At 48.5% G+C, this 26572-nt stretch overlaps 1 protein-coding gene across 2 annotated transcripts; it reads right to left on the bottom strand.

Annotated features, from left to right (window-relative positions):
* Positions 1 to 26572, bottom strand: LOC134943205 (MAGUK p55 subfamily member 4-like). 2 transcript variants are annotated; one of them, XM_063932154.1, is made up of 4 exons: positions 26404 to 26572; positions 25422 to 25530; positions 11411 to 11545; positions 1 to 552 (listed from the first exon to the last, which is right to left on the bottom strand). In XM_063932154.1, exons 2-4 carry the CDS (start codon positions 25461 to 25463, stop codon positions 367 to 369), a joined length of 363 nt encoding a protein of 120 aa, XP_063788224.1. In that variant the 5' UTR covers positions 25464 to 25530; positions 26404 to 26572; the 3' UTR covers positions 1 to 366. The 2 variants fall into 2 exon arrangements, with proteins under 2 accessions (XP_063788224.1, XP_063788225.1); XM_063932155.1 differs by having other exon boundaries at positions 26381 to 26423.

Here is a 26572-nt window from a genome sequence, read left to right on the forward strand (position 1 = left end):
GTTAATCTATTTATTATTTAAGCCGAATCAGTTCTAAATAAATAATAATAAGTTGAATTCACTGATTTCATTCCCTGTATGAGATGCATTTCCACAGCACAGTCTTCCTGCATTATTGTGAGTGGAGGCTGCTGCCTGTGATGTTATTTTCCCTGGTGCTTTCTGCTCTTTTCCAGGAAGTGGCTGCTTCCTGCATCTCCTGACATACTCTGTGCTGCTGTGAGTATTCTGATGGCTTGCTAAAGGTTATTCTGTCTCTGCCGTCTACACACTCAGTAGCTCCTCTCTATCTAAGGTCTGCACTAAGTAACATAATATTCCCATGGCCGCTAAGCCTTTGATAACTCGTCTTTACTTCGTTGACTATTATGAATCGGAGCAGATCCAAGATGCTGGGATCCACTGTGGTTCATCCTGTGCCCGCCGGACAATGGACATGAGCTGGATACAAGCCGACTGCAGATCATCATTCACCAACACATGGTCAAAAAACTGATGAAACTGAGCTTCCATCTTTGCTGCAGATTCTTCTATCTCCTGGAAGTCTTCTTCCTACAGAGAAGAGAATTTCTCAGATATCACCCACAATACCGTGTCCACCCCGGAACCACAACACCGTGTCCACCCCGGAACCACAATACCGTGTCCACCCCTGCTGCATGCGGTGTGACATTACTGTACAACATCACAGCCCGGCAGAGGAAACGCTAGATATCTTTCACGGAGCGAAACGTCTAGTGTGTATGCACCTTTAGCTGCTAGCCCAGTGCTTCTCACACCGTGGGCCGGGGCAGTAGAATTAGTGGGCCAGGATCAAGTAAAATTATTTATGGTCAGTGGAATAGGCGAAACAGAGCTGGTGCCTCTCCTTAATAAAATATGTGGACAAACCGAAGCATATCCTGTCCCTCACCTCACAATATAAACACGATTTATTTAATTAAATAATTATTTCTAGATTTCTCAATAAGAAACAAACGTTTGGGCTAGGGGTGCCGTGGAAAAATAAAATCTGGATACTCTAGGGCGCTGTGACTCAAAAGTTTGGGAACCACTGTCCTAGCCAACAGGGATCAGGGTACACTGAATTCTGGCTTTAGCTTGGCTGATTTGTGTGCAAGCTAACAGAGCTCTCCCTCATATCTAGCTGTGTGGAGTTTGTGTGTTCTCCCCAGGGTCAGGGCTATTTTTGAAGTTGTATTAAAGACCACAGATTGCAGAGGGGAGGAGCAACTTTTAACGTTATACTAGTCTAAGTGCCAGCTCCTACTAGACTGGACTCAGAGAAAAAGATTTAATGGTAAATACATAAATTCAATTATTATTTATATAGCGCACACATTCCGCAGCGCGTTACAGAGAATATTTGTTTATTCACATCAGTCCCTTCCCCAGTGGTGCTTACACTCTATATTCCCTATCACATGTACACACACATTACAGAGAGTGTATCAGTCCCTGCCCCAGTGATCTTACACTCTATATTCCTTATCACATGTACACACACATTACAGAGAGTGTATCAGTCACATCCGCCTCTGCCCCAGTGAGCTTACACTCTATATTCCCTATCACATGTACACACACACATTACAGAGAGTGTATCAGTCACATCAGCCTCTGCCCCAGTGAGCTTACACTCTATATTCCCTATCACATGTACACACACATTACAGAGAGTGTATCAGTCACATCAGCCTCTGCCCCAGTGAGCTTACACTCTATATTCCCTATCACATGTACACACACATTACAGAGAGTGTATCAGTCACATCAGCCTCTGCCCCAGTGAGCTTACACTCTATATTCCCTATCACATGTATACACACACACACATTACATAGAATGTTTCTTCTTCATCCACTAGGGGTCACTGTAGTACTCTTGGGATATGGACAGGACGTTAGCAGGACAGACACAGGGGGGCGGGGGGGGGGGGGGGGGCGGGGGGAGATAATGCCCATGCAGCACTATGCAGGCCATTAAGCTTATATTAAGAAAGACTGCATTATATTGAGAAAAGGCTGCATTATGTTAACCTGTCACTGTTAAGGGCATGGTTTTAAGGGCACGGCTTTAAGGGCACATATTTATAACTTGGATATTGATATGTTATACATGGAATGTAAGCACACGGCTGGGGGCCATTTTAACCATGCTTCCTGCTTCCAGGAAGGTGTTGTCCTACAATACTACTCCACCGGATGGCGCAGGGGTGTTAGTAGGACTTTTGGTTCAGGTTTCATATAGTCTGGCCACGTGCACTGCACTTCGGCCGTATACACACCTTAGTAACATTTTACTGAGTCGTGGGACTTGTCTGTCTTTGTATATTTGTGTTGTCTGTGTACATAATTAGTAAGACACCGGCAAAATCAAAAAAGCAGTTTAACTGCAATGTCTGTAAGTGTGTGTTACCTGATGGATCTACCACATGCACAGTATGTTTTGTAAATTCAGCTACACATACGGTTTCTACTCCGATTTCATCCCCGGATCCTCAATGGGCAATACTAGCGGATGTAATGGCTGGGTTGCAATCAGAATTGGCCTGCCGCTCGACAAGAGCGGGAAGCGGCAAGATCTGAGGCTCGGGTGAGACCGCCAGAGATACCAGAAGGGTCTCGGGAAATGTCTCAGTCCTTGCAAAGGTCCAAGTCTAGTTCAGGTCACAAAGTTATCATTTGTCTTATAATTTACCAGTTTCTACTATGTTGCATTCTGACAATTCAATGCCAGACCTTACTGAGCAAGATTAACATGAGGAAGGTGAATTGGACCAGCAGTCAGATAGTGAGGATATTGACAGCCCGGGCATTGATAATCTCATCAGGGCGGAATGTCAGTCTCTGAATTTTACAGAGACTGAAGACCCTCTTACAAATGATGCGGTGGTATTTGCTAAACGACAGATCTCCAGTATGTTTTCCTTTTTCAGAATCTCTTAATAAGCAGTTCATAGAGGCATGGAAGAATCTGGATAAACTGTTTTCTATACCTCGCCGGTTTCTGTCTAGTTACCCGTTTCCAGAGTCTGTGACATCTAAATGGGAAAATCCTCCAATGGTGGATTTGTCGGTGTTAAAACTTTTTAAAAAGTTAACCATTCCAGTACCAACTGCTACTACACTTAAAGACCCGTCAGAGCGTAAATTCAGCACGGTTGGATTGTCAACTTCAAGAAATCAAATCTGATTCCGTCGCAACGACTGCAATTCCTAGGAATGATTCTCGATACGGTGAATCAAAGAATTTACCTGCCAGAACAGAAGGTACAGAGTATTCGTCATCTGGTACAGTTAGTGCTCAAGCCACGCACAGTCTCAGTACATTTGTACATTCGACTGTTAGGGAAAATGTCACCAGGTGATATTGGGGCAGATGTATTAACCTGGAGAAGGCATAAGGAAGTGATAAACCAGTGATAGGTGCAAGGTGATAAAGGCACCAGCCAATCAGATCCTAACTGTGAATTTACATATTGGAGATGATTGGCTGCTGCCTTTATCACCTTGCACCTATCACTGGTTTATCACTTCCTTATGCCTTCTCCAGGTTAATGCATCTGCCCCATTGTCGGCAGTGTTCAGTCCGGGAGTGGACAACTGGAAGGCGGATTATCTCAGCTGTCGGGATTTTCATCCAGGAGAATGGGCATTAAATGCAGAAGTGTTTCACATGTTGGTCCAGAGGTGGGGTTACCCATAGGTGGACCTGATGGCATCTCGCCAAAATCATCAAACACCCCAGTATGGTCCAGAACATGAGATCCAAAGGCAGTGGCAGTGGATGCTCTCGCGATCGCATGGCCGTACAGCCTTGTGTATCTGTTTCCTCTGCTTCCTCTGTTGCTAAAGCGGATCAAGCGAGAGTCCACCACAGTCATACTAGTGGAGCCTCATTGGCCACGGAGAGCATAGTTCTTGGATCTCCGCGGGCTACTCGCAGATGATCCTTGGCCGCTCCCGCTACGTCCGGACCTGTTACAACAGGGTCCGTTCCTTTACCCCGATTTAGCGCGGCTGCTGAAATCGCCCTCTTAAGAAGAGAGGGCATTCCAGAATCTGTTATACCAACCATGTTACGTGCTAGGAAGCCAGTTACGGCAGCTCATTATCACAGAATTTGGCGTGCCTATATAGGTTGGTGTGAAGCTCTGAAGTTTCCGACGTCATCTTTCAAGTTATCCCGTCTCTTGTTATTTCTACAGACGGGGTTAGATGGAGGTCTGCGTTTATCTACACTTAAGGTGCAGGTATCTGCTTTGTCAATTTACTTTCAAAGGCGTTTGGCTCTTTTGCCAACTGTACACACCTTCCTGCAAGGTGTCCTCAGAGTACAACCTCCATTTCTCTGACGTCCTAGTGGATGCTGGGGACTCCGTCAGGACCATGGGGAATAGCGGCTCCGCAGGAGACAGGGCACAAAAGTAAAAGCTTTAGGATCAGGTGGTGTGCACTGGCTCCTCCCCCTATGACCCTCCTCCAAGCCTCAGTTAGATTTTTGTGCCCGGCCGAGAAGGGTGCAATCTAGGTGGCTCTCCTAAAGAGCTGCTTAGTGTAAAAGTTTTGTTAGGTTTTTTATTTTCAGTGAGTCCTGCTGGCAACAGGCTCACTGCAACGAGGGACTTAGGGGAGAAGAAGTGAACTCACCTGCGTGCAGGATGGATTGGCTTCTTAGGCTACTGGACACCATTAGCTCCAGAGGGAGTCGGAACACAGGTCTCACCCTGGGGTTCGTCCCGGAGCCGCGCCGCCGACCCCCTTGCAGATGCCGAAAAGTGAAGAGGTCCAGAAACCGGCGGCAGAAGACTTTTCAGTCTTCATAAGGTAGCGCACAGCACTGCAGCTGTGCGCCATTGTTGTCAGCACACTTCATAGCAGCGGTCACTGAGGGTGCAGGGCGCTGGGGGGGGGCGCCCTGGGCAGCAATGATAGTACCTTATTCTGGCTAAAAATACATCACATATAGCCCCTGGCAGCCCATTCCCAGAAACAGAAGCCCTCCACCGCTTCTGCCAAGTCCTCAGCATGACGCTGTGGCCGTACAAGCGGACTCAGGTGCGGTGGGGGGGGTCGTCTCAAGAGTTTCAGCACGCAGTGGGCTCACTCGCAAGTGGACCCCTGGATCCTACAAGTAGTATCCCAGGGGTACAGATTGGAAATTCGAGACGTCTCCCCCTCGCAGGTTCCTGAAGTCTGCTTTACCAACGTCTCCCTCCGACAGGGAGGCAGTAGTGGAAACAATTCACAAGCTGTATTCCCAGCAGGTGATAATCAAAGTACCCCTCCTACAACAAGGAAAAGGGGTATTATTCCACACTATATTGTGGTACTGAAGCCAGACGGCTCGGTGAGACCTATTCTAAATCTGAAATAGTTGAACACTTACATACAAAGGTTCAAATCAAGATGGAGTCACTCAGAGCAGTGATAGCGAACCAAGAAGAAGGGGACTATATGGTGTCCCGGGACATCAGGGATGCTTACCTCCATGTCCCAATTTGCCCTTCTCACCAAGGGTACCTCAGGTTCGTGGTACAGAACTGTCACTATCAGTTTCAGACGCTGCCGGTTGGATTGTCCACGGCACCCCGGGTCCTTACCAAGGTAATGGCCGAAATGATGATTCTTCTTCAAAGAAAATGGACGATCTCCTGATAGGGGCAAGGTCCAGAGAACAGTTGGAGGTCGGAGTAGCACTATCTCAAGTAGTTCTACGACAGCACGGGTGGATTCTAAATATTCCAAAACCGCAGCTGTTTCCGACGACACGTCTGCTGTTCCTAGGGATGATTCTGGACACAGTCCAGAAAAAGGTGTTTCTCCCGGAGAAGAAAGCCAGGGAGTTATCCGAGCTAGTCAGGAACCTCCTAAAACCAGGAAAAGTGTCAGTGCATCATTGCACAAGGGTCCTGGGAAAAATGGTGGCTTCTTACGAAGCGATTCCATTCGGTAGATTTCACGCAAGAACTTTTCAGTGGGATCTGCTGGAAAAATGGTCCGGATCGCATCTTCAGATGCATCAGCGGATAACCCTGTCTCCAAGGACAAGGGTGTTTCTTCTGCGGTGGCTGCAGAGTGCTCATCTACTAAAGGGCCGCAGATTCGGCATTCAGGACTGGGTCCTGGTGACCACGGATGCCAGCCTGAGGAGCTGGGGAGCAGTCACACAGGGAAAAAATTTCCAGGGAGTGTGATCAAGTCTGGAGACTTCTCTCCACATAAATATACTGGAGCTAAGGGCAATTTACAATGTTCTAAGCTTAGCAAGACCTCTGCTTCAAGGTCAGCCGGTATTGATCCAGTGGGACAACATCACGGCAGTCGCCCACGTAAACAGACAGGGCGGCACAAGAAGCAGGAGGGCAATGGCAGAAACTGCAAGGATTCTTCGCTGGGCGAAAAATCATGTGATAGCACTGTCAGCAGTGTTCATTCCGGGAGTGGACAACTGGGAAGCAGACTTCCTCAGCAGGCACGACCTCCACCCGGGAGAGTGGGGACTTCATCGGGAAGTATTCCACATGATTGTGAACCGTTGGGAAAGACCAAAGGTGGACATGATGGCGTCCCGCCTGAACAAAAAACTGGACAGGTATTGCGCCAGGTCAAGAGACCCTCAAGCAATATCTGTGGACGTTCTGGTAACACCGTGGGTGTACCAGTCGGTGTATGTGTTCCCTCCTCTGCTTCTCATAACCAAGGTACTGAGAATTATAAGACGTAGAGGAGTAAGAACTATACTCGTGGCTCCGGATTGGCCAAGAAGGACGTGGCACCCGGAACTTCAAGAAATGCTCACAGAGGACTCATGGCCTCTGCCGCTAAGAAGGGACTTGCTTCAGCAAGTACCAGGTCTGTTCCAAGACTTACCGCGGCTGCGTTGACGGCATGGCGGTGGAACGCCAGATCCTAAGGGAAAAAGGCATTCCAGAAGAGGTCATTCCTACCCTGGTCAAAGCCAGGAAGGAGGTGACCGCAAAACATTATCACCACATGTGGCGAAAATATGTTGCGTGGTGTGAGGCCAGGAAGGCCCCACGAAGAAATTTCAACTCGGTCGATTCCTGCATTTCCTGCAAACAGGAGTGTCTATGGGCCTCAAATTGGGGTCCATTAAGGTTCAAATTTCGGCCCTGTCAATTTTCTTCCAGAAAGAATTGGCTTCAGTTCCTGAAGTCCAGAAGTTTGTCAAGGGAGTATTGCATATACAACCCCCTTTTTGTGCCTCCAGTGGCACTGTGGGATCTCAACGTAGTTCTGGGATTCCTCAAATCACATTTTAAACCGCTCAAATCTGTGGATTTGAAATATCTCACATGAAAAGTGACCATGCTGTTGGCCCTGGCCTCGGCCAGGCGAGTGTCAGAATTGGCGGCTTTGTCTCACAAAAGCCATATCTGATTGTCCATTCGGACAGGGCAGAGCTGCGGACTCGTCCCCAGTTTCTTCCTAAGGTGGTGTCAGCGTTTCACCTGAACCAGCTTATTGTGGTACCTGCGGCTACTAGGGACTTGGAGGACTCCAAGTTGCTAGATGTTGTCAGGGCCCTGAAAATATAGGTTTCCAGGACGGCTGGAGTCAGGAAAACTGACTCGCTGTTATCCTGTATGCACCCAACAAACTGGGTGCTCTTGCTTCTAAGCAGACGATTGCTCGTTGGATTTGTAGCACATTTCAACTTGCACATTCTGTGGCAGGCCTGCCACAGCCTAAATCTGTCAAGGCCCATTCCACAAGGAAGGTGGGCTCATCCTGGGCGGCTGCCCGAGGGGTCTCGGCATTACAACTCTGCCGAGCAGCTACGTGGTCGGGGGAGAACACGTTTGTAAAATTCTACAAATTTGATACCCTGGCTAAAGAGGACCTGGAGTTCTCTCATTCGGTGCTGCAGAGTCATCCGCACTCTCCCGCCCGTTTGGGAGCTTTGGTATAATCCCCATGGTCCTGACGGAGTCCCCAGCATCCACTAGGACGTCAGAGAAAATAAGATTTTACTTACCGATAAATCTATTTCTCGTAGTCCGTAGTGGATGCTAGGCGCCCATCCCAAGTGCGGATTGTCTGCAATACTTGTACATAGTTATTGTTACAAAAATCTGGTTATTATTGTTGTGAGCCATCTTTTCAGAGGCTCCGCTGTTATCATGCTGTTAACTGGGTTCAGATCACAGGTTGTACAGTGTGATTGGTGTGGCTGGTATGAGTCTTACCCGGGATTCAAAATCCTTCCTTATTGTGTACGCTCGTCCGGGCACAGTATCCTAACTGAGGCTTGGAGGAGGGTCATAGGGGGAGGAGCCAGTGCACACCACCTGATCCTAAAGCTTTTACTTTTGTGCCCTGTCTCCTGCGGAGCCGCTATTCCCCATGGTCCTGACGGAGTCCCCAGCATCCACTACGGACTACGAGAAATAGATTTATCGGTAAGTAAAATCTTATTTTATATCACCTACAGCGCCATGGGAACTTGAATCTGGTTTTAGATTTCTTACAGTCTTCATATTTTGAACCCTTACAACAGGTGGATGTTAAGTTTCTCACTTGGAAAACAGTTTTTCTCCTAGCCTTAGCTTCAGCAAAGCGTGTTTCAGAATTGGGTGCCTTGTCATGCAAGCCAACGTATCTGGTGTTTCATGATGATAGAGCGGAACTTCGGACGAATCCCGCTTTCCTACCAAAGGTAGTGTCATCTTTTCACATTAATCAAACAATCGTAGTTCCTGTGTTATCAGAAGGGGCAGGAACTTCAGCTGCTTTGGATGTGGTACCTGCACTACGCGTTTATGTAGCCTGAATGTCTACAGTACGTAAAACGGATACATTGTTTGTTCTCTATGATGCTGCCAAGATGGGTTGGCCAGCGTCTAAACAAACCTTATCCAGATGGATTAAACTGACCATACGTCAGGCTTGCCTTCATGCCAGGCTACATCCGCCGACATCAGTAACAGCTCATTCCACACGTTCTGTGGAAACTTCATGGGCAGCTGGTCGCGGGGCTTCTACGACGCAGCATGGCCGTGCGTCTACATAGTCATCAGTGCACACGTTTGTGCGCTTTTACAAGTTTGATACGTTTGCGGCATCAGCATCTAGCTTTGGCCGCCTAGTGTTATAGGTGCCAAACAGCTCTCCCGCCCACGGGGGAAGCTTTGGTACGTCCCAAGAGTACTCCAGTGACCCCTAGTGGATGAAAAAGAAAATAGGATTTTGGTACTTACCAGGTAAATCCTTTTCTTTGAATCCATAGGGGGCACTGGACGCCCACCCAGAGCAGTTTTACCTGTCTTGTGGTAAGTTCAGTGGATATTATGGTAACACATTCTCACCGACTTGTTCAAAGGTTCAGGTTATATCGGTTATGGTGTCAACTGTTAGTTGTCAGTTACGTTATGTGTCAACTTTATTGTTGTCCATTATGTTATATGTAATTCTCCATTGTTCATCTTCTCTATCGCTCCTGTTCGGCTCTGTAAAAAACACTGAGGTACTATGGGAGTATGGAGGGGAGGCGAGTTACTAAATTTAAATAATCAGTGCCTGTCCTGCTAAAGCCGTCCATATCTCAAGAGTACTCCAGTGCCCCCTATGGATTCAAAGAAAAGGATTTACCTGGTAAGTACCAAAATCCTATTATCAGTCACATCAGCCCCTGCCCCAGTGGTGCTTACACTCTATATTCCCTATCACATGTACACACACACATTACAGAGAGTGTATCAGTCACATCAGCCCCTGCCCCAGTGAGCTTACACTCTATATTCCTATCACATGTACACACACATTACAGAGAGAGTATCAGTCACATCAGCCCCTGCCCCAGTGATCTTACACTCTATATTCCCTATCACATGTACACACACATTACAGAGAGTGTATCAGTCACATCAGCCCCTGCCCCAGTGAGCTTACACTCTATATTCCTATCACATGTATACACACATTACAGAGAGAGTATCGGTCACATCAGCCCCTGCCCCAGTGAGCTTACACTCTATATTCCCTATCACATGTACACACACATTACAGAGAGTGTATCAGTCACATCAGCCCCTGCCCCAGTGAGCTTACACTCTATATTCCCTATCACATGTACACACACACATTACAGAGAGTGTATCAGTCACATCAGCCTCTGCCCCAGTGATCTTACACTCTATATTCCCTATCACATGTACACACACATTACAGAGAGTGTATCAGTCACATCAGCCTCTGCCCCAGTGAGCTTACACTCTATATTCCTATCACATGTACACACACATTACAGAGAGAGTATCAGTCACATCAGCCCCTGCCCCAGTGATCTTACACTCTATATTCCCTATCACATGTACACACACATTACAGAGAGTATCAGTCACATCAGCCCCTGCCCCAGTGAGCTTACACTCTATATTCCCTATCACATGTACACACACACATTACAGAGAGAGTATCAGTCACATCAGCCCCTGCCCCAGTGGTGCTTACACTCTATATTCCCTATCACATGTACACACACATTACAGAGAGTATCAGTCACATCAGCCCCTGCCCCAGTGAGCTTACACTCTATATTCCCTATCACATGTACACACACACATTACAGAGAGTGTATCAGTCACATCAGTCCCTGCCCCAGTGAGCTTACACTCTGTAATGTGTGTGTACATGTGATAGGGAATATAGAGAGTGTATCAGTCACATCAGCCCCTGCCCCAGTGAGCTTACACTCTGTAATGTGTGTGTACATGTGATAGGGAATATAGAGAGTGTATCAGTCACATCAGCCCCTGCCCCAGTGAGCTTACACTCTATAATCCCTATCGTACGTACGTACGTACATACGCACACATTACAGAGAGAGTATCAGCCACATCAGCCTCTGCCCCAGTGAGCTTACACTCTATATTCCTATCACATGTACACACACACACACACACACACACACACACATTACAGAGAGTGTATTAGTCACATCAGCCCCTGCCCCAGTGAGCTTACACTCTATATTCCCTATCACATGTACACACACACATTACAGAGAGAGTATCAGTCACATCAGCCCCTGCCCCAGTGAGCTTACACTCTATATTCCCTATCACACATTCACACTAGAGTTAATTATTGTTGGGAGCCAATTAACCTACCAGTATATATTTGGGTTGTGGGAGGAAACCGGAGTACCCGGAGGAAACCCACGCAAGTACGGGGAGAATATACATTGTGTATAAATCACACACAATGAAACATGTCAGGGTCAGATATTACATCACCTGTTCGCAAGGATTGTGTACGGGATTAGTCAGGATGCTGACCCTCCCCCCTGATACTTACATTCAGAATCTAATTGTCGGGACGCCAGCTATATCCCATTAGCAATGTGTGCGGCCCATGTAATATAGTATATGAGCAGGAGTTACCTTATATCTCAGGTTCACATAGTAATCTGTGATGATGCGGGCGTTCTCTCTGGTCTGCCTCATGCAGTGTCTGCTTGGTGGTTTAATAAATATGATATACGGTTTAAGTTCATGTGTTCGGGCCCCTGGAATACACTGTAATAAAGCAGAAAAAGAAAAAGCTGAAAACTCATTGGCAGCAATAGACACTAATACAAGTGCTGTGCCCTGGATTCCCTACATCGTGCTTTGCTGCTCAGCGGTTGTAAAGTCTAGAGAATGGAAAACAACTATGCTTCCAGCAGGGTTTCTTTTCTTTCTTTTTCATCCACTAGGGGGCACTGGAGTACTCTTGGGATATGGACGGCTTCCGCAGGAACAGGGCACTGAATATTTAAATTTAGAACACTCCACCCCTCCATATCCCAGAGTACCTCAGTGTTTTTTCTGTGCTCATCGTAGCAACAAGGCTTGTGTGGCTCATCCACACTTCTTTTGAATTTATTTTTATTATATTTTTTATTTTTTCACTTTCTCCACATCCCTTCCAAAAGACGTTGGTCCGGGATAGTGGAAGCTGCTAGAAGCAGCTGCTGGCGTGTCGGTCCTCACTACAGAGCACCTTCACAGCCAAGTGCAGACATCCTGCAGAAAAGGCTGGACGGTGCTTTCAGAGAAGCCCCGTCATAGCCTCACCACAGGAGTCCAGGTATGTTGGAGGATGGGGCGGTCAGCTCACGCTGCCGCCCCGCAGTGTGGGGACACTTTCTGAGAGCGCCGCCCGCCACAATGTAAGCCGCCCGCCGCCGCTGCTTAATGCCCCGCCGCTCAGAGCCGCGCCGCCCGCAGGTCTTTCATTCATAGAGCTGCTTCACGGCTCTATGGAGCGCGCTCCCCGGCTCCCGCTGTCCGTTCTTTGGCTCCCGCTGGCCATCCCCCGGCTACCGCTACCCGCTCCCTGGCCCCTTTTAGATGCGCCTGGTGTTCCAGTACACGGAGCACATGGTGGGGGGAGAAGCTCACAGCAAACGCAGCTGCACGGGGGGGGGGGGGGGGGGGGGTGAATCAGCAGCAGTATGCTAGGCTGCACAGATTATAGGAAAAGTATAGACTATTAGGCTTTTGCTACCACTATCCCAGGTTATATATCTGCTTTAAAAGATTATAACCTGTACTGTGATTATCAGTGTAAGCATGGCATGGTGGCCATTTTAACCATGCTTCCTGTTGTGATTCCAGAACGTTCTTGTCCTACATCTCTACTCCACCGGAGGCGCAGGGGTGTTAGTGGGAATTTGGGATCACATTTCATAGGACTGGCCACGTGTACTGCTCTTGGCCAGATAGATATATATATATATATATATACACACACACACACACACACACCTTAGTACTATTTTACTGAGTCGTGTAAGTTGTCTGTCTTTGTCTATTGTATTGTTTGTCTGCATAATGAGTAAGGCACCAGCAAAAACTAAAAAGCAGTTTCACTGCAATGTCTGTAACAGTGTGTTACCGGATGGATCTACTACATGTACAGTATGTTTTGTGAATTCAGCTACGAATACAATTTCTGCTCCGGTTTTAAAGCCAGTTTCCTCCCCGGACCCTCCATGGGAAATGCTAGCCAATGTACTGGCTGGGCTGCAATCAGAATTGGCCGCCGCTCGTCAAGAGCGGGAAGCGGCAAGATCTGAGTCTAGGGTGAGCGTCTCAGCCTTGCCAAAAGTCCAAATCCATTTTGGGTAGACGGGATAAATTTCATATGTCTTATGATTTACTAGTTTCTGCTATGTTGCATTCTGACAATTCCATGCCAGACCTCACTGCGCAAGATGAGGATGAAGAGGGCGAAGTGGACCAGCAGTCAGATAGTGAAGATATTGACAGCCCAGGCATTGATAATCTCATCAGAGTGGTGCGTCAGTCTCTGAAGTTTATAGAAACTGAGGAGCCTCTGACAAATGATGAAGTCGTATTTACTAAACGACAGAGATCTCCAATGTGTTTTCCTGTTTCGGAGTCTCTTAATAAGATGTTAGTAGAAACACGAAAGAATCCAGATAAACGGTTTTCTATACCTCGCAGATTTGTCTAGTTACCCGTTTCCAGACTCGGTGACATGTACATGGGAGAATCCGCCAATGGTGGATTTGTCTGTGTTAAAACTTACAAAGAAATTAACCATACTAGTGCCAACTGCTACAACGCTTAAAGACCCTTCAGACCGCAAAATAGAAACTATGCTAAAGTCCATGTATATATCAGCAGGAGTGCTGCTGAGACCTGGGTTGGTTGGCATTTGGGTCACTAAGGCGCTCATAGTATGGATAACAGAACTCAAGTCTGCCCTACATGACGATCACCTTATACTTCTGGCTGATCAAGTCTGTGAGGCTGCGGAGTATCTATGTACAGCTTCTACTGACGTCTGTCAGCTCACTTCTCGCATTTCATCGTCACTGGTTACAGTACGACGAGCACTCTGGCTGCGTTCTTGGCAAGCGGAGGCAGAGGTCAAAAGAGGTATAGAGGCGTTAAGTTGTTTGGTCCTGAATTGGACAAATGGATTTCTGAGGCCACGGGAGGAAAGTCTGTTTTCTTACGATTGCCTCCAACGGTACCAAGACGGAGATACTCTGGCCCGGTGTTCAAATCCTTTAGACCTCAGCCCTTTCGCGGGCGTGGCAGAGGAACAGCCATGCCTGGTAGACGAGGTCGAGGACGTGGTTTCCAACAAACCAACAACAGTCGTCAGGACGCTAAGGTCACCGACAAGCCAGTGGCATGACGGGCTCCCAGCCCATCTCTGATCTCCAATTGTGGGAGCACGCCTTTAGACGTTCCAGTTGGCATGGTTCTAGACATCCACAGATGGGTGGATCCGCAATTTAGTGTTAAAAGGTTACAAAATAGAGTTCGACTGTCTTCCGCCACTGCGGTTTTTCAAGACAGGACTGCCTCTCTCGGACAACAAGAGGGCAGTTCTGCAAATTGCCATTCAGTCCCTGCTGGATTCAGCAGTTTTGATTCCGGACTCGGTACAACAACAAGGTCAGGGTTATTATTCCAGTCTATTTGTGGTACCGAAGCCGGATGGCTCCGTCAGGCCAATATTGAACTTAAAGGGTCTCAATCAGTACCTCACTTACTACAGATTCAAGATGGAATCTCTGCGGTCAGTAATTGCAGGTTTAGAGCCACAGGAATTCATGATTGCGCTAGATCTCAAGGATACGTACTTACACATTCCGATTTGGACACCTCATCAGAGGTTCTTCCGTTTTGCAATACGGCAGAACCATTACCAGTTTCAGGCTCTACTGTTTGGCCTCTCGTCAGCGCCTCGGGTATTCACCAAAGCAGGGGCGGATCCAGAAGAAAATGTTAGGGGGGGCACCATGGAAGGGGCAAGTACATTTGCGTGCGGCTTCGGTGCATGTGAGGTGGCGCTTCTTATACAATGCCCACAGTTGTAGCGCTCATTATGCAATGTCCACTGTACTGGTAGTGCCCCTTATATAGACCCCATAGTAGTGGTGCCCCTTTTGCAATGCCCGTATTGCCCCCAGTAGTAATGTTGCCTGTAGTAATGCCCCCAGTGCTAATTCCCCTGCAGTTATGACCCCAGTAGTTTACCCCCCCCCTTTAGTTTAGCCTCCCAGTGGTAATGCCCCCAGTAGTTTAGCCACCAGTAGTAATGCCCCCCTGTAGTTTGCCCCATTGTAGTTTAGCCCCCTTGTAGCATAGCCTTCAGTAGTAATGCCCCCAGTAGTTTGGCCCCTGTAGTCATCCCCCAGTAGTTTGGCCCCTGTAGTTAAGCCCCCAGTAGTTTGGCCCCCTGTAGTTTAGCCCCCAAGTAGTAATGCCCCTGTAGTTAAGCCGCCAGTAGTTAGCACCTTTGTAGTTGGGCCCCAGTAATAGTCCCACAGTAGTTTGCCCCCAGTAGATGCCACCCGGTAATAATGTCCCCCAGCAGTTTGCCCACAGTAGATGCCCCCCAGTAATAATGCCCCCAGTAGATGTCCCCCAGTAGCTGCCCCCAATAGATGACTCCCCAGTAATAATGCCCCCTACGAGGACGCCCAGTAGATGGCCCCAATAGATGACCCCTCAGTAGTGATGCCCCCAGTAGTTTGCCCCCCCCAGTAATAATGCCCCTTGTTGATGCCCCCCAGTAGTAATGTCCCCCGTAGTTTGCCCCCAGTAGATGCCCCCGCTGCATTAAGGAAGAAAAAAAACATACTTACCGAGCCCCGTTCCCGCTTCCAGGCCGCTGCAGTTCTCCTCCTCCCTGGGCGTCCGCTCCTCAGTCAGCACTATGAGAGAGACGTCATGACTGACGTCTCTCCCATAGCGCACGCCGCACAGTGACCGCGCCGGAAGCCGGAGCTCAGTACTGAGCTCCTGCCTCCGGCTGCCGCTGTGCAGGGAGACGGGCGCCCGCTGGTAACACAATCTCAGCGGGCGCCCGTCATCTCCCTGTGCGGCGCCGGGGTGGGGGGGGGGGACAGAAGGCCACAAATGACAGGGGGGGCACGGGCCCGAGTGCCCCCCCCCCCTGGATCCGCCACTGTACGCGCACTACGCGTTTATGTATCCCGAACGTCTACAGTTCGTAAGACGGATACGTTGTTTGTTCTCTATGATGCTGCCAAGATGGGTTGGCCAGCTTCTAAGCAGATCTTATCCAGATGGATAAAACTGACCGTACATCAGGCTTACCTTCATGCTAGGTTACAGCCGCCTATATCAGTAACAGCTCATTCCACACGTTCTGTGGGAACTTGATGGGCAGCTGGTCGTGGAGCTTCTACGACGCAGCTTTGCCATGCGGCTACATGGTCTTCAGTGCACACGTTTGTGCGCTTTTACAAGTTTGATACGTTTGCGGCATCAGCATCTAGCTTTGGCCGCCTAGTGTTACAGGTGCCAAACAGCTCTCCCGCCCACAGGGGAAGCTTTAGTACGTCCCAAGAGTACTCCAGTGACCCCTAATGGATGAAAAAGAAAATAGGATTTTGGTACTTACCAGGTAAATCCTTTTCTTTGCATCCATAGGGGGCACTGGACGCCCACCCAGAGCAGTTTTACCTGGTTTGTGGTAAGTTCAGGGGATCTTATGGTAACACACTCTCACCGACTGGTTCAAATTATCAAGTTCTATCGGTTATGGTGTCAACTGTTTAGTTGTCAGTAACGTTATGTGTCAACTTTATTGTTGTCCGTTATGTTATATGTAATTCTCCATTGTCAACCTCTCTATAGCTCCTGTTCGGCTCAGTAAAAAACACTGAGGTACTCTGGGATATGGAGGGGTGTAGTGTTCTAAATTTAAATATTCAGTGCCCTGTTCCTGCGGAAGCCGTCCATATCCCAAGAGTACTCCAGTGACCCCTATGGATTCAAAGAAAAGGATTTACCTGGTAAGTACCAAAATCCTATTTTCTTTTTCATCCACTAGGGGTCACTGGAGTACTCTTGGGATATGGACGGTGTTGGCAAGGACTGGGCACTGAATATTCAAATTTCAGTAACTCTCCTCCCCTCCATACTCCCAGAATACCTCAGTGTTTTTTCGGTGCTCACATGGATAGGAGCACAAAGTGTGGAGCTCCTCCACATATTCTATTTTTATTTATATATATATTTACAATCCTTTCCCAGCTTCCACAAAAGCTATGGGTCCGGGATTACAGAAGCTGCTGCGTGCAGCTCTTGGCATGTCGGGCCTCACAAAGGAGCCCCCTCACAGCCACAAGCAGCTCAGCTAACAACAGCTGAGACTGCAGAAAGGACTGGACGGAGCTTGCTGTAGAAGCCCCGTCAGAGCACAGGAACCCAGGTATTTATGACCGGGGCGGTCAGCTCACGATGCCGCCCCACCGTGTGGGGGGACTGCTATGTGCGTCGCCCGAGGCATCCCGCTGATCCGTCTCCGCCACCGCTGTTATCAGCTCCCCGCCGCCGCCGCTCCCCTATTCCCGGCCGCCGCTCAGAGGGACGCGCTGGACGGCCGCTGCAAGCGCCGTTCTCAGCGCTCCCTGCCTGTAGTGCAAAATCAGACCGCGGACAGCGTGCAGTGCTGCCGCGGTCTGTCCCTGTAACAGCCGGAGGCTCCGTCGCTTAGGGGAAGGTAACTGCTCCCTCAGACCGCGGACAGCGTTCACTACTGCCGCGGTCTGTCTCAATAACGGCCGGCAGCTCAGCACTGCCAACGCTCCCTGCACACGCTAAGGGGGTAGCAGGGGGGGGGGGGGAGATGCCGGCGCCTCTGATCACTCAGACCGCGGACGGTGCACACTGCTGCCGCGGTCTGTCCCTGTAAAACAGCCCTCTAGTAGCTAGTGGGCTCATGCTGGGCGGTCAGGAGTTTCCCTGTCCCTATTACTTGTAGTGCAGCTGCAGGGGGGGGGGGGGGGAGATTATGCCACAGCAGCAGCAAGACACAGCCTATGCTAAAGGGGCTGCATTGTGTTATATATGCATTCGTGTGGCACTTGTTATACCATAGACAATGTATGTAAAATACTGTATGTATATATGGTCATGTAAGGAAATATGCTATATGTTCTTTGACTATAAGCACATGGCTGGAGGCCATTTTAATCATACTTTCTGTTTCTTTTCCAGAACGTTCCTGTCCTACAACACTGCTCCACTGGATGGCGCAGGGGTGTTGGTAGGAATTTTTGGATCAGGTTTCTTATGGTCTGGCCACGTGCACTGCACTTTGACCATATACACATTTTTCGCAATTTTACTGAGGTGGAATTGGTCTGTCTTTGTCTATTTATTTGTCTGGTTACATAATAAGCAAGTCACCAGCAAAGACGGAAAAGTTGTTTCACTGCAATGTCTGTACCAGTGGGTTCCCGGTGAGTTCTACCACATGCACAGTATATTTTATACTCCCATTTCATCTCCTATTTTGCAAAGATAGTTCTCATTTGCCTTAGAAATTCCCAGTTGCTGCTATGTTGCAATTCTGACGATTCTATGCCAGGCCTAACTGCGCAAGATGAATGTGAGACGGGTGAATAGACCAGCAGTCAGATAGTGTGGGTGCGTCAGTCTCTGAAGTTTACAGGGACTGAAGAGGCTCTGACAATTTATAAGGTGGTCTTTACTAGACCACAGATCTCCAGCGTGTTTCTTATTTTTTTTTCGGAATCTCTAAATAAGATGTTAATAGGATCCTTATACACAGGTTTCTAAACCTCGCCGATTTCAGTCTAGTTAACCGTTTCCAAAGTCAGTGACATCTCCATGGGAGCTATGCTAGAGTCGCTGTATACAGCAGCAGGGGTGTTGCTTCGACCGTGTTTGGTTGGCATTTGGGTAACTACAGCGTTGCTTGTCTGGATAACAGGACTCAGGTCCGCCCTACAAAACGTCCACCTTATGCTTCTCGCTGATCAAATCTGCGAAGCTGCTGATTATCTATGTACAGCTTCTACAGACGTCTGCCTAGTCAGTTCTCGCCTTTCAGCGTCACTCGTTGTGGCACGACAAGCGCTCTGGCTGCGTCCTTAGCAGGCGGAGGCAAAGGTCGAGAGAAGAATAGAAGCATTACCTTATGCGAAGGTTGTTTGGTCCTGATTTGGACAAAGGTATTTTTCACGGAAATACTCTGGACCAGCGTTCGAATCCTTTAGACCTCAGCCCTTTCGAGGCCGTGGCAGAGAAACAGCCACGCCTGGTAGGCGAGGTCGAGGACGTGGTTTTCAACAAACCAACACCAGTCGTCCGGACGCTAAGGTCACCGGCAAGCCAGTGGCATGACGGGCTCCCAGCCCATCTCGGTTCTCCAGTTGTGGGAGCACGCCTTCAGACGTTTCATTTGGCGTGGTTCCAGACATCCACAGATGGGTGGATCCGCAATTTAGTGTTAAAAGATAAGAGTTCGACTGTCTACCGCCTCTGCGGTTTTTCAAGACACGACTGCCTGTGTCGGACGGCAAGAGGGCGGTTCGGTAAATTGCCATTCACTCTCTGCTGGATTCAGCAGTTTTGATTCCGGTCCCTGTACACCAACAAGGTCAGGGTTATTATTCCAGTCTGTTTGTGGTACCAAAGCCGGATGGCTCGGTCAGGCCAATATAGCATACTTACTACAGATTCAAGATGGAATCTCTGCGGACAGTACTTGCAGGTTTAGAGCCACAGGAATTCATGATTGCGCTGGATCTCGAGGATGCGTACTTACACATTCTGATTTGGCCACCTCATCAGAGGTTCTTGCGTTTTGCTATACGGCGGATCCATTATCAGTTTCAGGCTCTACCGTTTGCCCTCTCGTCGGCACTTAGGGTATTCACCAAAGTGATGTCTGTTATGATGGCTCATCTCATATACCTGGAAGTGATAATAGTTCCGTACTTAGACGATTTGCTCATCAAAGCTCCGTCTCACCAAATGCGCCTTCAACATGCCTTACTAACGTACAATGTGCTGGTTCAGCACGGTTGGGTTGTCATCTTCAAGAACTCACATCGGATTCCGTCTCAACGACTTCAATTCCTAGGGATGATTCTCGATACGGTAGATCGAAGAATTTGCCTACCAGAACAGAAAGTACAGACTATTCGTCATCTGGTACGATTAGTGCTCAAGCCTCGGTACATTTGTGCATTCGCCTCTTAGGCACAATGGTGGCGGCTTTCAAAGCGCTTCTGTTCGGAAGATTTCACTCACGTCCTTTTCAACTGCATGCGCTCGCACAGTGGTCGGCCTCGCATCTGCAGATTCACTAGAGTGTGAGGTTGTCTCCACAGGCCAGAGTTTCTGTACTCTGGTGGCTCCAAGTACACAATCTAACCGCAGGAAATTGGTTTGGCGTCTGGAATTGGATAGTTCTAACCACAGACGCGAGTCTCAGAGGTTGGGGAGCTGTAGTTCAAAATTGTCAGCTCCAGGGTCTCTGGGCGGATCACGAAAGATTGCTGTCTATAAATGTCCTGGAACTCTGGGCAATTTACAATGCGCTATGACAAGTAGTGCACATGCTTCGGTCTCAGACTGTCCAAGTGCAGTCAGACAACGCAACGGCGGTCGCGTACATCAACAAACAAGGAGGAACGAGAAGCCGCATGGCTTGCGGGAAGTAGCTTGAATCCTCAATTGGGCCGGCCATTACCAAGTGATATTGGCGGTAGTGTTCATTCCGAGAATGGACAACTGGGAGGCGGATTATCTCAGCCATCGGGATTTTCATCCAGGAGAATGGGCATTAAATCCAGAAGTGTTTCACATGTTGGTCCAGAGGTGGGGTTACCCTCAAGTGGACCTGATGGCATCTCGCCACAATCACCAAAAGCCCCAGTATGTGTCCAGAACGCGAGATCCAAAGGCAGTGGCAGTGGATGCTCTCACGATTGCGTGGCCGCACAGCCTCGTGTATCTGTTTCCACCATTTCTGCTGCTCCCTCTGTTGCTAAAACGGATCAAACGAGAGTCCGCCACAGTCATACTGGTGGCGCCTTATTGGCCTCGGAGAGCTTGGTTCTCGGATCTCCGCGGACTACTCGCAGACGATCCTTGGCCGCTTCCGCTACGTCCGGACCTGTTACAACAGGGTCCGTTCCTTTACCCCGATTTAGTGCGGCTGCGTTTGACGGGGTGGCTGTTGAGACCGCCCTCTTAAGAAAAGAGGGCATTCCACTATCGGTTATACCAACCATGTTACGTGCTAGAAATCCAGTTACAACAGCTCATTATTACAGGATTTGGCGTGCCTATATAGGTTGGTGTGAAGCTCGGAAGTTTCCGACATCATCTTTCAAGTTATCCCGTCTTTTGTTATTTCTACAGACGGGGTTAGATGGAGGTCTGCGTTTATCTACACTAAAGGTGCAGGTATCTGCTTTGTCAATTTACTTTCAAAGACGATTGCCTCTATTGCCGCCTGTACACACCTTTTCTGCAAGGTGTCCTCAGAGTACAGCCTCCATTCATTCCACCTACAGCGCCATGGGACTTGAATCTGGTTTTAGATTTTGTACAGTCTTCATACTTTGAACCCTTACATCAAGTGGATATTAAGTTTCTCACTTGGAAAACGATTTTTCTCCTAGCCTTATATTCGGCAAGGCGTGTTTCAGATTTGGGTGCATTGGCATGCAAGCCACCGTTTTTAGTGTTTCATGATGACAGAGCGGAGTTTCGGACGAATCCTGCTTTCTGGCCAAAGGTAGTGTCATCTTTTCACATCAATCAACCAATAGTAGTTCCTGTGTTAACAGGACATTCTGGAACTTTGGTTGGGGTACGCGCATTACGCGTTTATGTATTTCGAACGTCTACAGTTTGTAAGACGGATACGTTGTTTGTTCTCTATGATGCTGCCAAAATGGGTTGGCCAGCTTCTAAGCAGACCTTATCCAGATGGATAAAACTGACCATACGTCAGGCTTACCTTCATGCTAGGTTACAGCCGCCTACATCAGTAACGGCTCATTCCACACGTTCTGTGGAAACTTTATGGGCAGCTGGTCGTGGGGCTTCTACGACGCAGCATGGCCGTGCATCTACATAGTCATCAGTGCACACGTTTGTGCGCTTTTACAAGTTTGATACGTTTGCGGCATCAGCATCTAGCTTTGGCCGCCTAGTGTTACAGGTGTCAAACAGCTCTCCCGCCCACGGGGGAAGCTTTGGTACGTCCCAAGAGTACTCCAGTGACCCCTAGTGGATGAAAAAGAAAATAGGATTTTGGTACTTACCAGGTAAATCCTTTTCTTTGAATCCATAGGGGGCACTGGACGCCCACCCAGAGCAGTTTTACCTGGTTGTGGTAAGTTCAGGGGATCTTATGGTAACACATTCTCACCGATTTATCGGTTATGGTGTCAACTGGTTAGTTGTCAGTTACGTTATGTGTCAACTTTATTGTTGTCCGTTATGTTATAATATTATAGGTAATTCTCCATTGTTCATCCCCTCTATCCTGTTCGCCTCAGGAAAAAACACTGAAGTATTCTGGGAGTATGGAGGGGAGGAGAGTTACTGAAATTTGAATATTCAGTGCCCAGTCCTTGCTAACACCGTCCATATCCCAAGAGTACTCCAGTGCCCCCTATGGATTCAAAGAAAAGGATTTACCTGGTAAGTACCAAAATCCTATTTTTTTCTTTAAATGATATTTAAATATGTTGATCTAAAAAACCTTTGTGTAGGTCTCTATTAGTCATTGTCTGAAGAGAAACATAAGTGTAACTCATACTACAATCAGTTATACGCAGTAGCGGATCTTGCCACGGGCAAGCAGGACTTTTGCCCGGGGCGCCGGCACCATCCGGAGGGTGCCGCACCATGGCAAGATCCGCTGCTGCTGTCAGTGCTGTGCCCCCCACCGTGAAGGGAACTAGATGCGTAGCGTCTAGTTTCCCTTCGTGGAGAGGACCTTTGCTGTGCGGTGCACGATGACGTCATCGCGCACCGCACGTCATTCCAGCCATGCCCCTATTGCCCGCCTGGGGCGCTGAAAACCCTTGAGCTGGCCCTGGTTATACGCTAAGGTTCAGCTGTTCAACCTCAGTTTCAGAACCACTTCCCTAAGGTAAGCTCGGCAATATCACTCCAAACCCAGCAGGTCCACTCATTACTCACTGACACATTTCCCAAGTAACCCAGCAGGAGCACAGGTGTACTCATTACAGACACATTCCCCAGGTCAACTAGCAGGCACACAGGTGTAATCATTACTCACTGACATTTTAAACAATATCGCTTAGAAGGGTGAAAATGAGCGATATTGTCTAAAATATCGCATAGTATGGATGCACCTTAAAAGCGGGATTGTACTAAAGGAAAAATGCTGTAAATCCCCTGTTTTCAGGGGTTTTACAGTATCTTCAAATGTACTAACCCCCGTCCGCCCGCGTAATGATGCGGAGTGTATCTCCATAAATAGATGCCTATGGGCTTCTTACCGCATCCCGCTGCTCAGTGCTGCTGACGCCAACCCCCCCACCATACCTTAGAGCAGACAGCCTCCCAGTCCCGGATCCCAGCCTCCTTCTCCCCCAGCAACACAGCCAGATGTCCTTCCTGCTGCAGGGAGGAGGATCTCGGAGCTGGGAGGTGACGGAGACCTCTACACACCCTCTACTCTGGAGAGCACCAAGCTTCGCAGGGGTCCTCTGGCATTGCATTACCATACTAATATGTTAGTACATATGCGATTAGCATCAGTGCAATGGCCCATGAAGACTTTTAGTACATCCCGCTGTTGGCATATGCCTGGTGGGTGACCTGGGGCAGCAGATACTGATAGGTACTTATGGGTCTGCTCAGTGTAGCTAGGGCTGGAGTGTGGGGTGTGTCTGAGCTGGAGGTATGTCCTGTGGAACCATCTAGCGCATCCTGCCTGGACATCCCGCCCTATTTTATGTTGTGCTGCAGGAAAGAACGGCTGCACCCATCCTACCAGTGGGATCTCAGGGGGCCTTATGTCTGTGTTATTGGAAGGGAGGATAATGGGTTACAGGAGGCCCCCATCCAGGCCTGGGGTGTTGAGTTAGCAGATGGCGGTATCATGAGTTGGGGGATTCGTTCCTCAGCAGCGCAACGATAGAGAACGTTTGTGTTACCATGTTATTGGTGCACGCTACGGCGTTTATATCAGAGTGTGATGGTATTAATATAATGCGAGTGTGTGACGGCAACAACTTGGGGGAAGAAAAGCCCCACTCAGTCCACGTCCGCTCCCCCCAATCCGGGCCTGTACTTGGCTGAAGGAAATATTAATATTACATTTGTTTTCCAGCTCGGAGTAATCCGGCGAGCAGAATTCAGCGGGAATATTTTACATACGAGGCAGAAACATGATAACAGGTTTCGTATACAGATCAATGTAAATCATACTCACCTACCCTCCTGCAAAGGCCGAGCAAGTCCCCAGCATCTGCCACCAGCCCCCCCCTCCCCGGCCGCTCACAACAGAGCACATGTGGGTGGTCCGAGAAGACCCGATGATGTGATTCACACTGAATCGTGTCATCAAAGCACTGCCCAACCCCCCCACTATACAGCGCCAGTTCTCTCTGCTTTGTATAGTGGGGAGGTGGAGCCACAATGCCGCATTTGTGCCGACACGACTCCCAAACAGCCACGCCCACTATGCTCCGCCCAGGCAATGTTCTATTGCACATTTGTACAGGTTCGGTAGTAGTGAGGCCAGATTAACAATGGGGTGGGCGGGGCTACAGCTCCAGGCGTCCATATCACCATGGCAGCAGGATTACCAGCGGTCCAGCTGCCACATATAGTCGCCATAAATCGTAAGTATTTAAATAGTTTTTGTAGCGTTCCCACAAAATGATGCAATTTTTCTTTTTGTATGTTTTTAGGGAGACAGGGCTGATTGTACAGAGGGTGTACTGGCCACACCCACACTGCACTGGCCACACCCACACCACTGGCCACACCCACACTGCGCTGGCCACACCACACTGGGCTCTGCTCCTTCCCTTCTCAGTATAGCGCACAGTCCCGCTTTTTGGGCACTATCCCACTGTCCTCCCGCGGACTGCAGTGCCCCTTAGGCATGAGGAAGGTTGGGGGAGTATAACATCGCTCGCTGCTCTTGTACAGCAGGTGAATCCTGAATAGATGCAGCGTGGGATGTAAGCCTGGGTGCAGCACAGCTGCTCGGGCAATACTGGCACGCCCTCCCATCAAGACCATGCCCCAGCCCCATGTGGCCCTTAATCCGGCCCTGATAGTAATCTATACCTCCCAACTGTCCCGATTTTCGCGTGACAGTTCCGTTTTTTGTGACTGTCCCACCCACGGGCCGTGGCGGCGGTCAGTTGGGAGGTCTCCTGTCACCCTGCTCTGCATAGTAGAGCAACTGTGGATAGACGCTGTGCACATTCCCGGGAGACAGAGGGGCTGGGGCATGCCTAAGTGATGAAATTGGGAGGCGTGGCTTGCAGATGCAGCATCCCGGCTAAGCTGCGCCACCTTTCCCCAGGCCACGCCCCCTTTGCACCTTCCTTGACGTTGGGAGGTGTGGCACTCTAACCTGTGGCTCCAGATCAATTATGCAGATTTTTCCAGCATCCATGACGTCTTTCACCGTCTCCACACTTGTACCATACAAATTCCCTTTGTGTTCTCCGTACTCCAGGAAACTGGAGAGAATTAAACATTGGAAAAAGTGTCAAAAATATATACATGAAAGTGATTAATGATGATGTTTATCTAATGGGCAAATGATGGTTACCCGAATCCCGATTGCCAAGATCTAATGTGTAAAATAATTGGTTGGTGGTTGAGAGCTCGACACTGAAAGGTTTAAAAGGTCGACACATTTTTATGGTTTTTTTTTTCATGTTTTTACAACTTGCTGTATTTACTATCCACATCACAAATGATTAACCTTGTGTTGAGCAAAGCGGCCGCCACCCTTTAATTGCGGCGAGTGGATGCATTTTAGCAAATTTGGATCAAATATGTTTAAAAACACAAATAACACCCCCAATTTTTGTTTGTGTTGACCTTTAGTGAATAGACTAATGGGAGTGACAACTGAACTGCAGGCATATGTCACAGCTTGTGACTGCGGTACAGTGGCGCCAACGTCTTACTTCCAGTGGCCATGGCGTGTGACAATAGGGAATCCCGAAAATCTAATGGCAGTGATTACGCGATTGTACCTCCACGCCACCCGCGATCAATAGGTCTAAATTAGCATTATTTTAGGAAAAACATGGACAATTAATGATTGTGGGTATCCTAGAGGTTTGAGAAAACAAATCTGAAATAAATACACTGTGGGAGAGATATATCAAACATTGGAGCTAGATAAAGTGAAGAGAGATAAAGTGCCAACGAATCAGCTCCTGTAAAGTCTCTAAGTTTTTATACAACTGCCCCAGTTACCGGCTGACCCTCCCGGGGACCCCACATTGCTCTTCTCACCTTCCGACCCTGTAAGTAAAATGATAACAATGCTGTAATATATCCTGAACGGAGACCTACCTGTGGCTATATACCAGACATACCTGTGGCTATATACCAGACTTTCAAATGTCTCTTTAGATACAAAGAAATATTCCCGACCATTCTCTTCATAACTCTTCTTATGGCGAGTAGTATCTGCCGGGACATAGATGATAGTGTTACATACAGATACACGTTACATACAGAAACACATTACATACAGATACACGT

This window comes from Pseudophryne corroboree, chromosome 7 (assembly GCF_028390025.1).
Source record: "Pseudophryne corroboree isolate aPseCor3 chromosome 7, aPseCor3.hap2, whole genome shotgun sequence".
Lineage (NCBI taxonomy): Eukaryota > Metazoa > Chordata > Amphibia > Anura > Myobatrachidae > Pseudophryne > Pseudophryne corroboree.

Bases quoted from the DNA above. Each gene is read 5' to 3' on its own strand.
- LOC134943205 (XM_063932154.1), bottom strand. From the start codon at position 25,463: ATGGATGCTGGAAAAATCTGCATAATTGATCTGGAGCCACAG. The intron at 11,546-25,421 runs GTTAGAGTGCCA...GCTTTATTACAG, and splicing joins TAATTGATCTGGAGCCACAG to TGTATTCCAGGGGCCCGAAC. The intron at 553-11,410 runs GTAACTCCTGCT...TCTTCTCTGTAG, and splicing joins ATGTGAACCTGAGATATAAG to GAAGAAGACTTCCAGGAGAT.